At 31.0% G+C, this 12,650-nt stretch overlaps 2 protein-coding genes across 3 annotated transcripts in view; one reads left to right on the forward strand and one right to left on the reverse strand.

The window, feature by feature from the left end:
* The window catches only part of LOC106475152 (ras-specific guanine nucleotide-releasing factor 1-like), a gene marked incomplete at its 5' end in the record, with an annotated part of 8,242 nt that extends 2,332 nt beyond the window's left edge, over positions 1-5,910 (forward strand). The window contains 3 exons of the mRNA XM_013935849.2: positions 1,438-1,555; positions 2,198-2,266; positions 3,222-5,910. Of these exons, the coding sequence (XP_013791303.1) occupies positions 1,438-1,555; positions 2,198-2,266; positions 3,222-3,365 (331 nt within the window). The remainder of the gene's footprint in view (positions 1-1,437; positions 1,556-2,197; positions 2,267-3,221) is intronic.
* A 728-nt stretch (positions 5,911-6,638) lies between these two features.
* On the reverse strand, positions 6,639-12,412 carry LOC106475153 (protein LLP homolog). 2 transcript variants are annotated; one of them, XM_013935850.2, is made up of 4 exons: positions 12,275-12,412; positions 9,711-9,882; positions 7,931-7,996; positions 6,639-7,115 (listed from the first exon to the last, which is right to left on the reverse strand). In XM_013935850.2, exons 2-4 carry the CDS (start codon positions 9,850-9,852, stop codon positions 6,955-6,957), a joined length of 369 nt encoding a protein of 122 aa, XP_013791304.1. In that variant the 5' UTR covers positions 9,853-9,882; positions 12,275-12,412; the 3' UTR covers positions 6,639-6,954. The 2 variants fall into 2 exon arrangements, with proteins under 2 accessions (XP_013791304.1, XP_013791305.1); XM_013935851.2 differs by having other exon boundaries at positions 9,711-9,871; positions 12,275-12,375.
* Between the last annotated feature and the right edge of the window lie 238 nt (positions 12,413-12,650).

Here is a 12,650-nt window from a genome sequence, read left to right on the forward strand (position 1 = left end):
AGTGGTAAAGTCCAGTAGTTGTGTGACACATGTAACAATATAGCTCTGTATGAGGGTTGAGAGTCCAGTAGTTATGTGACACATGTTAAAATGTAGTTCTGTATAAGTGCTGAGAGTCCAGTAGTTATGTGACACATGTTAAAATGTAGTTCTGTATAAGTGCTGAGAGTCCAGTAGTTGTGTGACACAGGTCATATCATAGTTTTATGTAAGTGGTAAAGTCCAGTAGTTGTGTGATACTTGTTACAATGTAGTGCTGTATGAGGGGTGAAAGTCCAGTAGTTATGTGACACACGTTACAATATAGCTCTGTATGAGGGGTGAGTCCAGTAGTTGTGTGATACTTGTTACAATGTAGTGCTGTATGAGGGGTGAAAGTCCAGTAGTTATGTGACACACGTTACAATATAGCTCTGTATGAGGGGTGAGTCCAGTAGTTGTGTGATACTTGTTACAATGTAGTGCTGTATGAGGGGTGAGAGTCCAGTAGTTGTGTGACACATGTTACAATATAGCTCTGTATGAGGGGTGAGAGTCCAGTAGTTGTGTGACACAGGTTACAATATAGTTCTTTATAAAGGGTGAGAGTCCAGTAGTTGTGTGACACATGTTAAAATGTAGTTCTGTGTAAGTGCTGAGAGTCCAGTAGTTGTGTGACACTTGTTACAATGTAGTTCTGTATGAGGGGTGAAAGTCCAGTGGTTGTGTGACATATGTTACAATATAGCTCTGTATAAGTGCTGAGAGTACAGTAGTTGTGTGACACAGGTCATAACATAGTTTTATGTAAGTGGTAAAGTCCAGTAGTTGTGTGACACAGGTTACAATATAGCTCTGTATGAGGGGTGAGAGTCCAGTAGTTGTGTGACACAGGTTACAATATAGCTCTGTATGAGGGGTGAGAGTCCAGTAGTTGTGTGACACAGGTTACAATATAGCTCTGTATGAGGGGTGAGAGTCCAGTAGTTGTGTGACACAGGTTACAATATAGCTCTGTATGAGGGGTGAGAGTCCAGTAGTTGTGTGACACAGGTTACAATATAGTTCTTTATAAAGGGTGAGAATTCAGTTGTTATGTGATGCAGGTTAAGATTTTGTTTTATATAAGGGGTGACAATATACTAATTGTCTACTAATTTAGTTTTTAGTTCCCTGTTACTGACAAGAACTAGAAATCTTTTTGTCCTTATTGGTTTTTTAAGTGCAAAACTGCATAATGGGCTATTTGTGTTCCTTTCTGAATTATAGCATTATAAACCTTCAAGCCACTGAGGGAATTTCCATATGAAATTTAAGAAAGCAAACTTGTAATCGTGAGGTTTATCTTCAAATAATGGAGAATTTAAAAGTATTTATTTAATTTTCATAACATAGAGTGAACACACAACTTTCACAAATTTTTATTATAATTAATACAAAATCATGTTTCCATACCAGATGCGACCCACCATGTATTCCTTACCTGGGCATGTACCTTACAGACCTATCTTTTATCGAAGAAGGTACTCCAAACTTCACAGATGAAGGACTGCTAAATTTTTCAAAAATGAGAATGGCAAGTTTAGTATTGTATATACTTACACAAGCAAAATTTTTCACCAAGTTTAGTATTGTATATACTTACACAAGCAAAATTTTTCACCAAGTTTGGTATTGTATATTGTACTTACACAAGCAAAATTTTTCACCAAGTTTAGTATTGTATATACTTACACAAGCAAAATTTTTCACCAAGTTTAGTATTGTATATTGTACTTACACAAGCAAAATTTTTCACCAAGTTTAGTATTGTATATTGTACTTACACAAGCAAAATTTTTCACCTAAAAACAAAATTTGGAGTTTCTGTTAAATGTGACAACTTATCCATGTGCTTAAATAAAAAATGTAACAACTTGTTTGCAACTAAGTTAAGTTAAAAATAATATTTTGAGCATTTCATTAGTATAATTCTAATGTCAGGATTAACGAATAATTTGGTTTCTTCAAAATCCTGTCTTAAAAGTCCTATAGTATAAAAATTACTAAGACACAAATTCAATTTTAATTCTGATATAAATTGTTAAACTCAACGATTACCTGTTACATAGCAATGGACTCCAGGAACATAACGGCTACCATGGTTACATATTAAATGTTTGGGAAACTCCTATTACAAGATAATGTTTTACTGTGATTGGCTATTTAATTTTTTCAGATTGCTCATGTGATTCGGGAAATTCGGCACTTTCAGCAAACTCCCTATAAAATTCAAATGAGTCCAAAGGTAAGAAATTTCTTAAATTTCTCTAGTGCTTGTGTATCAGCTAGCTGTTTTAATCCTCCTACTGAAACTCAAAAAGCTGAATTCAAACTGTTAATGACAAGAAAAAAAGTACTTATCAAACAAACAAACTATATATCTCTTGTTTTTTGTGGAATTTTAAATTAATTGAATTACAAAAGTAATAAATTTAATACAATAAGCAAGAATCAATTAAAAAGTATACATAAAAAGTTGGTACATTGTTTATTTAGCCAAATTTCCTTTCGTTACTTTTATATATCTCGGTTCATTCATTAAACAAAATGTTTATTACCTATATATTTTAATTATAAGTTGTTTTTCTCCTCCAGTGAAAGTTTAGTAATGTGCAAAGTTTTCATTTACTACTTTCTTGTCGGACACTACTTTTAAATTCAACCCAACAATTTTTTACAAAACTCCAGATCTTGTGCATGAGATGCCAGTTTAACACAGACTATTAACTGCTTACTTTGATCTTCTCCAACCACAAGCTTCCTTTTCAGTTCAAGAACAAACTACCATTTATAATGCAAAACCTTATTTTTCTGTCAGTTATGTAGATTTTTCTAGATGACAAACAAGCCTTGATTTGGATACTAAATAAGTCTTAAGCGAGTTGCCGGATAATTTCATGGAAAACTTGGTTCATATATGGTTTTCCTTTAAGACTTTTTAGTTAAACTTGTTTTATCAAAGTGAATGAAATTTTCATCTTTGAGCTCAACATTTTTTCAAAACTTAATAGCACATGAACTTCCAACCCTAGCCACAGTCTTTAAAAGATTAACACTTTACATATTCACTTTTTCTTCAAACGATTTTTATGTAAATAAATAACCTGTATGACCACACTTTTTTTTATAATTAATACTTTAAGATAATTAATCCAACTGCATGATAACTTTTTAAATTAATACAATAATTTTTCTTCCAGGTTACAAATTATCTTCTTGACGAGAAACGTTTGATGCAGGATGATGAATTATACCAGTTGTCTCTGTGTCTGGAGCCTCGCCTGTCACGACTCTCTACCAAGATCATTCTTCCTCCTTCGTCTTTTGGTAGCCATGGATCTTGAAATTTTCCAGCTACCACGTCTCTTACCCCATATCCTATTCCTGATACTACTGTTGTTTATGTGGCTCTCTGGAGAACAAAGTTGTCCTAAATAAAGTTGGGGATTTTGACTGGTGCTGTAAATTGCAGGATTTCAGGCACTGACCAGGCTTGAACTCTGAACCTTATTGTACCAAATTTTCAACAAAACTTCTCTTTAAGCAAAATTTGTTCTCATGGAAACGTGTATTAAAAACTGATGTAGAATAATTGTTTCATGAAAGTACAATTCACATTTCATGGCTGGTCTAAGAAAGTGCCAAATGTTAAATATGTCTGTATGTATGCGTGTTGACATCCCAACTTCCTATGAACTTATATAAGTATCTTATCTTCTTTTCCCTTAATAAAAGTAAATAATGTTCGAGTTCGATAATAGGAATGGCAAAGCTCAGCATTTTTGTGCCATTAATACAGGAAAGGAATAGTAAAATACTACAGTAAAATTGTTTAATGTACAGTCTTAATGACCTTGTTACTTAAAACACGACTTCAGTGTTTCTGTGTTGTTAGTATAGTGAATTATTACATTGTAAGTTGTTGAAAAAGGTGATCTTTGTTAGTGCAATTAGCATGAAGTTTGTACTATTATCTCTATATTAACATAATAGTCTGTGAATATAATCTTTATATTGGTAATACAGTTTGTAGAATTCCTTCAAAGGTCACTCATTCTAAGCTTTTATTTTGTCTCTGAACTGAAATGTTGGGATAAAATAACAAAAGGCCAGAGCTATGTTGTAAGTACAACATGTGGTACTAACTGGTTATGATCAGAACTTCCAGTAAGCCTTGTTCTTTCTCAATGTTGTTGGCTATCTATGCCATTTTGCTGTGATGATATACATATTCGTATACGTTTTAAAGTTGACAGTTACTCTAATTACATCTGTGTAGAATTTGCATTCACAAAAAAAACACTAGTGCAGATGACAACCATTTGATTATAGAAACAAATACATAAAAGTATGTTCAGAAATAATACTTTGGAAATTCTAGTAACAAACATGTACTAGCATTTAAAGTAAGAATAACTTTCACTGTTTTCAGTGTATATTTTTGTGGTTTTATCATTGTTATATGGTGTTGTTGTTGTGAACTCTGGTGCCTTCCGTGTTCTGTAGAAGAAGAGTGGATTATCTGCTTTACATAAAGGTTTAGGAAGGTACCCATATCAATGTTCATATCTTTATTATTTACTGTCAACAGAGCAAGTGAATCCATATAAGGTGAAGAAACAACAATCACATGGTCGTGTACTTACAATTCATTTTATGTGACGATTTAGATTTTCATCAACCATTTTTTAAAGAAGTCTAGTGAGAATGTTTGAAGGTAATAATCTGATGAGAAAAAAAAATAAGTTTTTGAAATACATACTCTATCCTGAGCTCCTTAATATGTGAGCTTGTTAAAAAATGTATATTAACATCCGAGACAAAGTTAATCAGTCAACAGAATAGTTATTACTAGAGTGGTCAAAGTTGTATCTTCAACATTATTTGAAATATTTGTATGAGAGATAAATACTATAAACAGGACATACATTTGCTATCCATGAGAGTTAAATATTATAAACAGGATGGACATTTACTATCCATGAGAGATAAATATTATAAACAGGAGAATCAAATTATGTTTAAATCACAGAAATTGCATCTTGCAATTATTCTCAAAATATGAAGATACTTTTTTTCCTAAATATTAGCAGCACTTAAACCTTATTTTCTTCAGTACTCCTCTTGACATAATATAAATTATGGTCATCATGTGTGTGTGTGTGTGTGCAGCTGTTGACTGATTTTTACAAGTGTTCTAATTTTCTACACTCAAGTCATTTTCCTGTTTGCTGTGGCCATAGGACTATGTACGTGACTACAAGTCTTTAATGAGTGAGATCCTTAATATGATAAATTTTATGTTAGTTGTTTATATGGATGACCGATTGTATTGATCATGTAAGTGTTGAGACAATCACTTCCAACTGAAGTTTGACTGTTAATCTACAACCATGGCAACCCACTTATATGTTTTCTTAACAACTTCCATTGGTGTGTGTAAGAAATGTAATAGCATGCTTAAGTATTTATTTTTTAATTAACAATACAATCTGTCAGTGTAGTGTTTATTAAAACTGTCATAAAAACATTCTTATTCCTCGGGTATTAGGTGAACTGTGGTAAATTTCTATTTATAGTTGCTAGCATTTTAAGTTGAACCATTTGGCCAGCACGCTAACAAAGGCAGTATTAAAATTCAATGAAGCTGTTAACAAAGATGTAAATGTATTTTAATGTTACCATCTTGTACATTTCTCTTTTTTGTTTTTATTCTAGCACCTAATTGTTGTCAACATGGAATAAATTTTGGAAAGATGTTTTAACTTGTCTGTTTCTCTCTCTTGATTAGTTAAATTGATACTTTATCATCCACCGAGAAATCGAGAGTTTAAGATAAAACATGATAATTATGGTTAATTGCTAAAAAATGAAAAGGGGAAAAAAAAAGATGTCACTATCAAAAACAATATGGTCCTCAATATGCAACTTAAGCTCATGAGAAACCTGTCAGTTATACAACATTTAATTTTATATGTCTAAACAAGGAAGAAATCCATAACAAAATTACAATGGAAATGTAATTTCATGCTTCACACTGAGGAACTTGTTTGATGTACGTATAAGTTGAATGTAAAATCCCGGTAATGCTTTTATCGAGAAGAGGTGCTTTATGAGAAAGAACTTAAATTACATTTAAAAATACTACTACTTTTATATGTATCATTACAAATATCACGATGAAACAAAATGGTGTCCATAAAAATCGCCCGTTTAAAACCACCTTTAAGATGTCCGAATATTAACAGTGACTATTTTACAGTATTGGCTGAGCAAGACTAAAGCTTATTGTACTTATAAAGCCACCTAAATCACTATATACGAGTTTATGAAGTGAATCAAAGTCTCACTATTTCAAGAAATTTTCGTCTAAGTAAATAAGTAAGTGACTTTTTCATACAAGCATACAGAAATAATTATTAGCCTTATTATTCTAATTTTTCACAGGACTCTTGTCTTCTTATAACAAAAAGAATACTAGTATGTATATGGAAGATGCATTACTTTAGGCATATAATTAGATTTGTTGGTAGAGATCCTGATGAGTAATGAAACTGAATCGGGTATACATGTGCCCCACTAAAATATAGCTAATAAAAAGGAAACAAACAATACAATAAAAAATATTATACTTTATAAAGATCAGTAGGGATCAATATAAACTTAACCTAGCTAGCTATCCCTGCTTTGGATCAGAATTACAGTGATTTGCCAAAGTAGGGATCAAATATTTTACATTTTAAGTAACTCGGTTTTTGTAGTTTTGACTTTGTTTCAACACTTTTTGTTGTATTAAAACTTTCTATATTACTACAAGATAAGTTGTCCTCAATTAACAAAGTTCTTATTTTCTGGGTATTAAGATCTTTAATTTCAATAGATTTCATCATTAATCACAATATTAATGTTTCTGTACATAAAAAAATAAAGATTTTAATTTTTTTTCTTCTTTGCTTTTCTTGACGCTTTTCTTTGCTTTGCCTTCATTTTTTTAATTTTTCTGTGATTCATCCAGACGGGATAATTTCCATATTGATCTTTAAGTGTGGAGGGGTTATAGTTTCGTTGAGGTTTATCTAACTCCATCATGGATTCTGTAGGAAGGAAAACACCAAAACAGTTACAATATGTTTACAAAATATCAGTCACTGCAAAAGCATTCTGTACTATTTACCACCAGTAGCCATTACTGATCTAACAACAGAAAGTATTATCTCGTGTGTTTGTGTTCTTTGATTCATATAAAAAATTAAACAGGTAAAATTATCTTTAAATTTTAGAAAGTTAATCAACAGTTATCTAACTGACAGCTTAACTCCTTTTTAAAAACTTGGATATATTCATTCATTTGACAAATTATAAAATGTAGCAGTAGTGAATTTTGTCCCGCATGTACATAAAATAGAACTTACTCTTCTGTAGGACTTTGCTCAAGTGTTTAATCTTGATAATAATTCAAACAATAGTATATTTCAGTGTCTTTTTGTCAAAAGAAACAAAGTTATGATTTACTCACATCTCTATTACAATGTTAACCTTAAACTAAGTTGTCCTTGAGTTGATGAAATGTGGTTAAGAAACATTAGCAGTGAAATTAGGAGAAAAACATGCAAACAGCTGGATCCTCCACAACATGCGTTTAGTAAGGCATAAATTCCATTCATGAAATATAGTTCTTATGATTACCTACATTGGTAAATTAACAATTTTTATTTCATTTATTGGATGGAGTTTATTAATTATAAATCTTCTATACAAACCACAAATAACTAAAATATACATGTTCAACGTCAGAGAATTTTACTTCTATATTATGTTAACAATTTTTACTTGATAAAAAAAAATCCCACATCATCATCTTAACCCACTGACTTCTAATAATCAAACTCCAGGCTCTATGCCATCTCACCTGGTTCTTTTAAATCACCTCTTATCCTTTCTGACTGCTGTTTGGCCAAGGTCTTTGCATCTGTAACTGTAAAAATCACCACAATACAGTTCAAATTATCATTTAAGTATGATCACAACAAGAAATAACATATTTATGAGACTACTTTTATTGTTCAGTGCTGACTCCATGTGTTAAAAAATAAAAGTACCATTTTTGGTCAAAGCTTTAACATACTACTTACCGAAGTTTCAGCAGTTTAAGCTTTTTTAACAGAATATTGGTTTGTATGTTTTTGGAAAGCTAACTACACGAGTAAGATTTACATTACTGTTTATTTACTCACTCACATATAAATGATGTACAAAGAAGCAAAATGTTGTTAACATTTGTACGCGTCTTGATTTGTAAACCAATAAAAAAAAAAGATAATTCTAGGATACAAAAGATTTGATTACAGGTAACATTAATACAGAACATAATAACTGGTCAGAACCGAGACTTGATATGCATTTACTAACACTAAAAAATATTTTAGGGACTAAAGATAAAATCTTGTTATGCGTAACAAATGGTCAGCACATGCAAACCAGTTAGTATGTCTAATGTTTGAGGTCATGTGTGGTTTTGGCTGCCCACGGCTTTATATTGTTGGCAAATTTCCTCAACTTGAAAGGAAGCAATTTTGGATATTTTACAAGATGTAATATACAAAGAATGGAAAAATCCTGCCGTAATATGACAGCTGTAAATCTATAATTTTATACCACTTCTAAAAAAAATGACAATGAGAAATACTTGTATCATTAACATTTTTGAATATTGACAAAAAACAGTTTAAAAATTACAATGTTGCAACAAAAATTCTTAGTTTTGACAACACGTCTTCAATCATACAGCTTCTTTTCGTCAGGAGATCCAAGGAAATATTCTTTACTTACATTTTGGGTATCCATGTTTTGTTTACCTCTAATCCTTATTTAACATGTAATTTTTTATTAGTTTTTATAGCAACTTGATTCGTGCAACAAAAGGTTGAACTAAACGGGATGTTATACATTCAATCTATGAATTTCATTAAAAAAAAAAGGCAAAACTTCTGAAGTACAAAAGTAATGAAAATTTTACTACCGAAATATGACACACACAACAAAAGATTAAAAAAATTTTAATTTTCAGTTTAGTACAATTTTTATTATTTACTGAACATTAAAATCAATAAAAGCAATTTTTACAGTTTATATTTTTCTTTAGAGAACTCGAGTTGAATTTTGAAGCTGTGAAATTAACATAATTCTTATTCTGTTTGCCTCGAACACAAAGTAAATAACATTAAACTGAATATTATGGAAAATTATAAAGTCAACAAAGATTGCATATATACGGTTAATTATCTGTATTACATTATTTTGGATTATTAAAACATGTGGAAACAAAGAAAAAACTACGAGTTCCAGATACTCCCATGAATTGTAACAGAAGAGAAGTACTCACGCAACAAGTATGTTCTATTACTAACAAACATCTGAATGAAAAATAAGTGGTTAATATGCTAACTTATATGGTATTACTCACATTAATTGACAGAGAAACTTAGCAGGTACGTCTTAAACAATCAATTTAGGGAAGTTCAATAGATTACAAGAACTTATGAGCAAAACTAAAGAATGTAATAATATGCCAACCACACTATATCTGCCATATCCAGTACTGATGAGGCCTTTTGCCCAATACCAGGGCTCATCGGGCCGACTGGTGTACAACAGACGTAGTAGTGGTCGAGGCACACACACACACACACCTGTGTACACTGCTGCCATGTCAACATCTCCTTGATCATTTTCTAGAACTTTCTTCAACTGTATCAATTCTTTTACTGCATATCTCTCTCGTTTTGCTGCTCTCATTTTTCTTTTCCATTTACTACGTATGCTTTTTGCCATAGCTGGTTGTACAGAATACCTACAGTAAAACTAAGATGTAATAAAGTTATAAAAACAGTAAAATCTTGTAACTTATCTAAATATTCCGAAACAAACTGACTTTGATCATTCTATACAATACAGGAAGTAAAGTCTGACTTTGATCATTCTATCAACACAGTAAGGAAGTGTGAATTTATTAATAACATATAACACAGGGTAGAAGGTCTGATCTGAGTCATTCTGGATAACACAGTAAGAAAAGTTTGATTTGGGTTATTTTATTTATTAGATAATTTTTACAACAAAACTTTTTCTTCACTTACATGCTCATTTGTTGATTAATGTGATACACCAGGTAAGACTTATTAACTTCACACTTGAACTTACAAAAGCAGATATGAATAATTTTTAACAGATACACACCATGGCCAAACAAGGGGAGGCCAGCAGGGCTGCAAGGCAAATAGGAGCCACAAAAATGTTAGGCTGGGATACTGTACTGTTGTTGAAAATAAATTATTATAAAGGAAACAAGTTTTGAAAAACGTTTCTTTAAAAGTGGGAGTGTTATTTGAAATTTTATTATAGTTTTGAATAAAACATTATTTTTGAGCAGGATTTAAGTTGTTAAAAATAAGATGATCCATTAAAAATGTACATATATGAAAACATGGAATTTAATTATAAACACAGATGCATCTGTAGTCCAAGGTGGATATCTAACTGTGAAGTAATGCTTTTCTTGTACAACAAAAATAATATGCACGAGGGAGCCTCATATTAATTATTATTATTCACTGTCTTCCAGGATCCCAAGGTGTCTTAATCCACCACTGGATACACACATCTGGCTCGACTTTTAATCTCAAACTTTCAATAAACTTTTTACTTCAAATGAGAAGCTTTAGCATATTATTTATTTTTTTTACTTTGTAAATTACCTAATGAATTTAGAAAGAAAGTCTATAGATACACTTGACAGAGCCATCATTAATAATTATTTTTTAAAAGCACATTATTCCTGTTTTGTCTTATTTTACACATGCATTACATTTTTGAGTTAGCAGTATTCAAATACATATTTCATTGCTTGTACAAATACAATTCACAATATAACACAAGAGTTAATGTAATTACTATTTAATGGTACAACACACCATGATTCATGCAGTTTTAGAGTTAACTTAAATTTAAAAATAAACAAAAGAATAGCTCTACGAAACTAAGGTATCATTATTAGTAATATTTAGGAAAACTAAGGTATCGTTATTGGTAATATTTAGGAAAGAATATTCATCCCCCACCCCCAGAGATTTCTTTATTTTCTATATTTACAAATCATAGCTTAATTCTATTTCTCATACATATCAGAACACAATACTTCTATTACTCACACCTATCAGAACACAATACTTCTATTACACACATCAGAACACAATACCTCTATTACACACACATCAGAACACAATACTTCTATTACACACATCAGAACACAATATTTCTATTACTCACACATATCAGAACACAATACTTCTATTACACACACGTATCAGAACACAATACTTCTATTACTCGCACCTATCAGAACACAATACTTCCATTACACACACATAAGAACATTGTGTGTAATAGAAGTATTAAGTATTGTGTTCTGATACGTGTGAGTAATAGAAGTATTGTGTTCTGATATGTGTGAGTAATAGAAATATTGTGTTCTGATGGGTGCGAGTAATAGAAATATTGTGTTCTGATAGGTGCGAGTAATAGAAGTATTGTGTTCTGATATGTGTGAGTAATAGAAGTATAGTGTTCTGATATGTGTGAGTAATAGAAATATTGTGTTCTGATAGGTGCGAGTAATAGAAATATTGTGTTCTGATAGGTGTGAGTAATAGAAGTATTGTGTTCTGATACGTGTGTGTAATAGAAGTATTGTGTTCTGAGTTACTTTGCTAAGCTGTAATCTTCAACCAAGATATAATTAATAATAATGTACAGGCACTTTTTAATTTTTGTTGCGAATTTCATCTCTGGTCTACCTCATAACTGACATAAGTTATAATTAAATTATATAATAAACTTATAAAGTGCAAAATTGAAAAGTTATTAAATTATTAAACACGAGTTATATGCGTGTAATTGTAATGACTAGACAGTATCTAGCATATTTTTAAACTTGCAAGAATATTTATTTCAACATAACTTGCTTTATCGAGTTTACTTCCAGGCATAACACGTGGTTTTGCATGTGTACAATATTCATAATTATAATATACATACACGATATACTTATGTAGGCCTAGGTAGTGACATTGTTAAGAAAGATGCATAATAAACAGGAATAAGCCCCACCCCTAATATAATTATGGCGACGCTCATGAAATACAATAGCTTACAGTTCGTAAAAATATATAGACAAAATAAAACATTTTCCTCTTACCCAACACACAACTTAAGACTATTCCCTTAGTCTTACAACTTCTCCTAGTCAAACATTTATTGACAAGATAGTTCTTTGTTTATTGACAGGCCAATTCATGTTAGGACACAAAAATAATTATTTGCACGTTCATGCTGTGTAAAAAAACGATATCCATAGCAAGAAAACGTAATATTTAAATAAAATATAATCGATATAAGTTATTATTTTACTTACTTTATATGTTGTACCACATTATGATAATAATTCAAATTACTGCTAACTCTAATGGGAGTGAGCAGGCCTTCAAACTGAACTTAGTAATTATCTTATTCAACTATGTCTGTTTATGTAGCATACACTGAGTGGTCACAAATAAATAGACACCTACTTTTTC

Source organism: Limulus polyphemus, unplaced genomic scaffold, assembly GCF_000517525.1.
Source record: "Limulus polyphemus unplaced genomic scaffold, Limulus_polyphemus-2.1.2 Scaffold8156, whole genome shotgun sequence".
Lineage (NCBI taxonomy): Eukaryota > Metazoa > Arthropoda > Merostomata > Xiphosura > Limulidae > Limulus > Limulus polyphemus.

Bases quoted from the DNA above. Each gene is read 5' to 3' on its own strand.
- LOC106475153 (XM_013935850.2), bottom strand. From the start codon at position 9,852: ATGGCAAAAAGCATACGTAGTAAATGGAAAAGAAAAATGAGAGCAGCA. The intron at 7,997-9,710 runs GTGTGTGTGTGT...TGATTTTTACAG, and splicing joins CATGGCAGCAGTGTACACAG to TTACAGATGCAAAGACCTTG. The intron at 7,116-7,930 runs GTGAGATGGCAT...TCCTTCCTACAG, and splicing joins AGGTGATTTAAAAGAACCAG to AATCCATGATGGAGTTAGAT.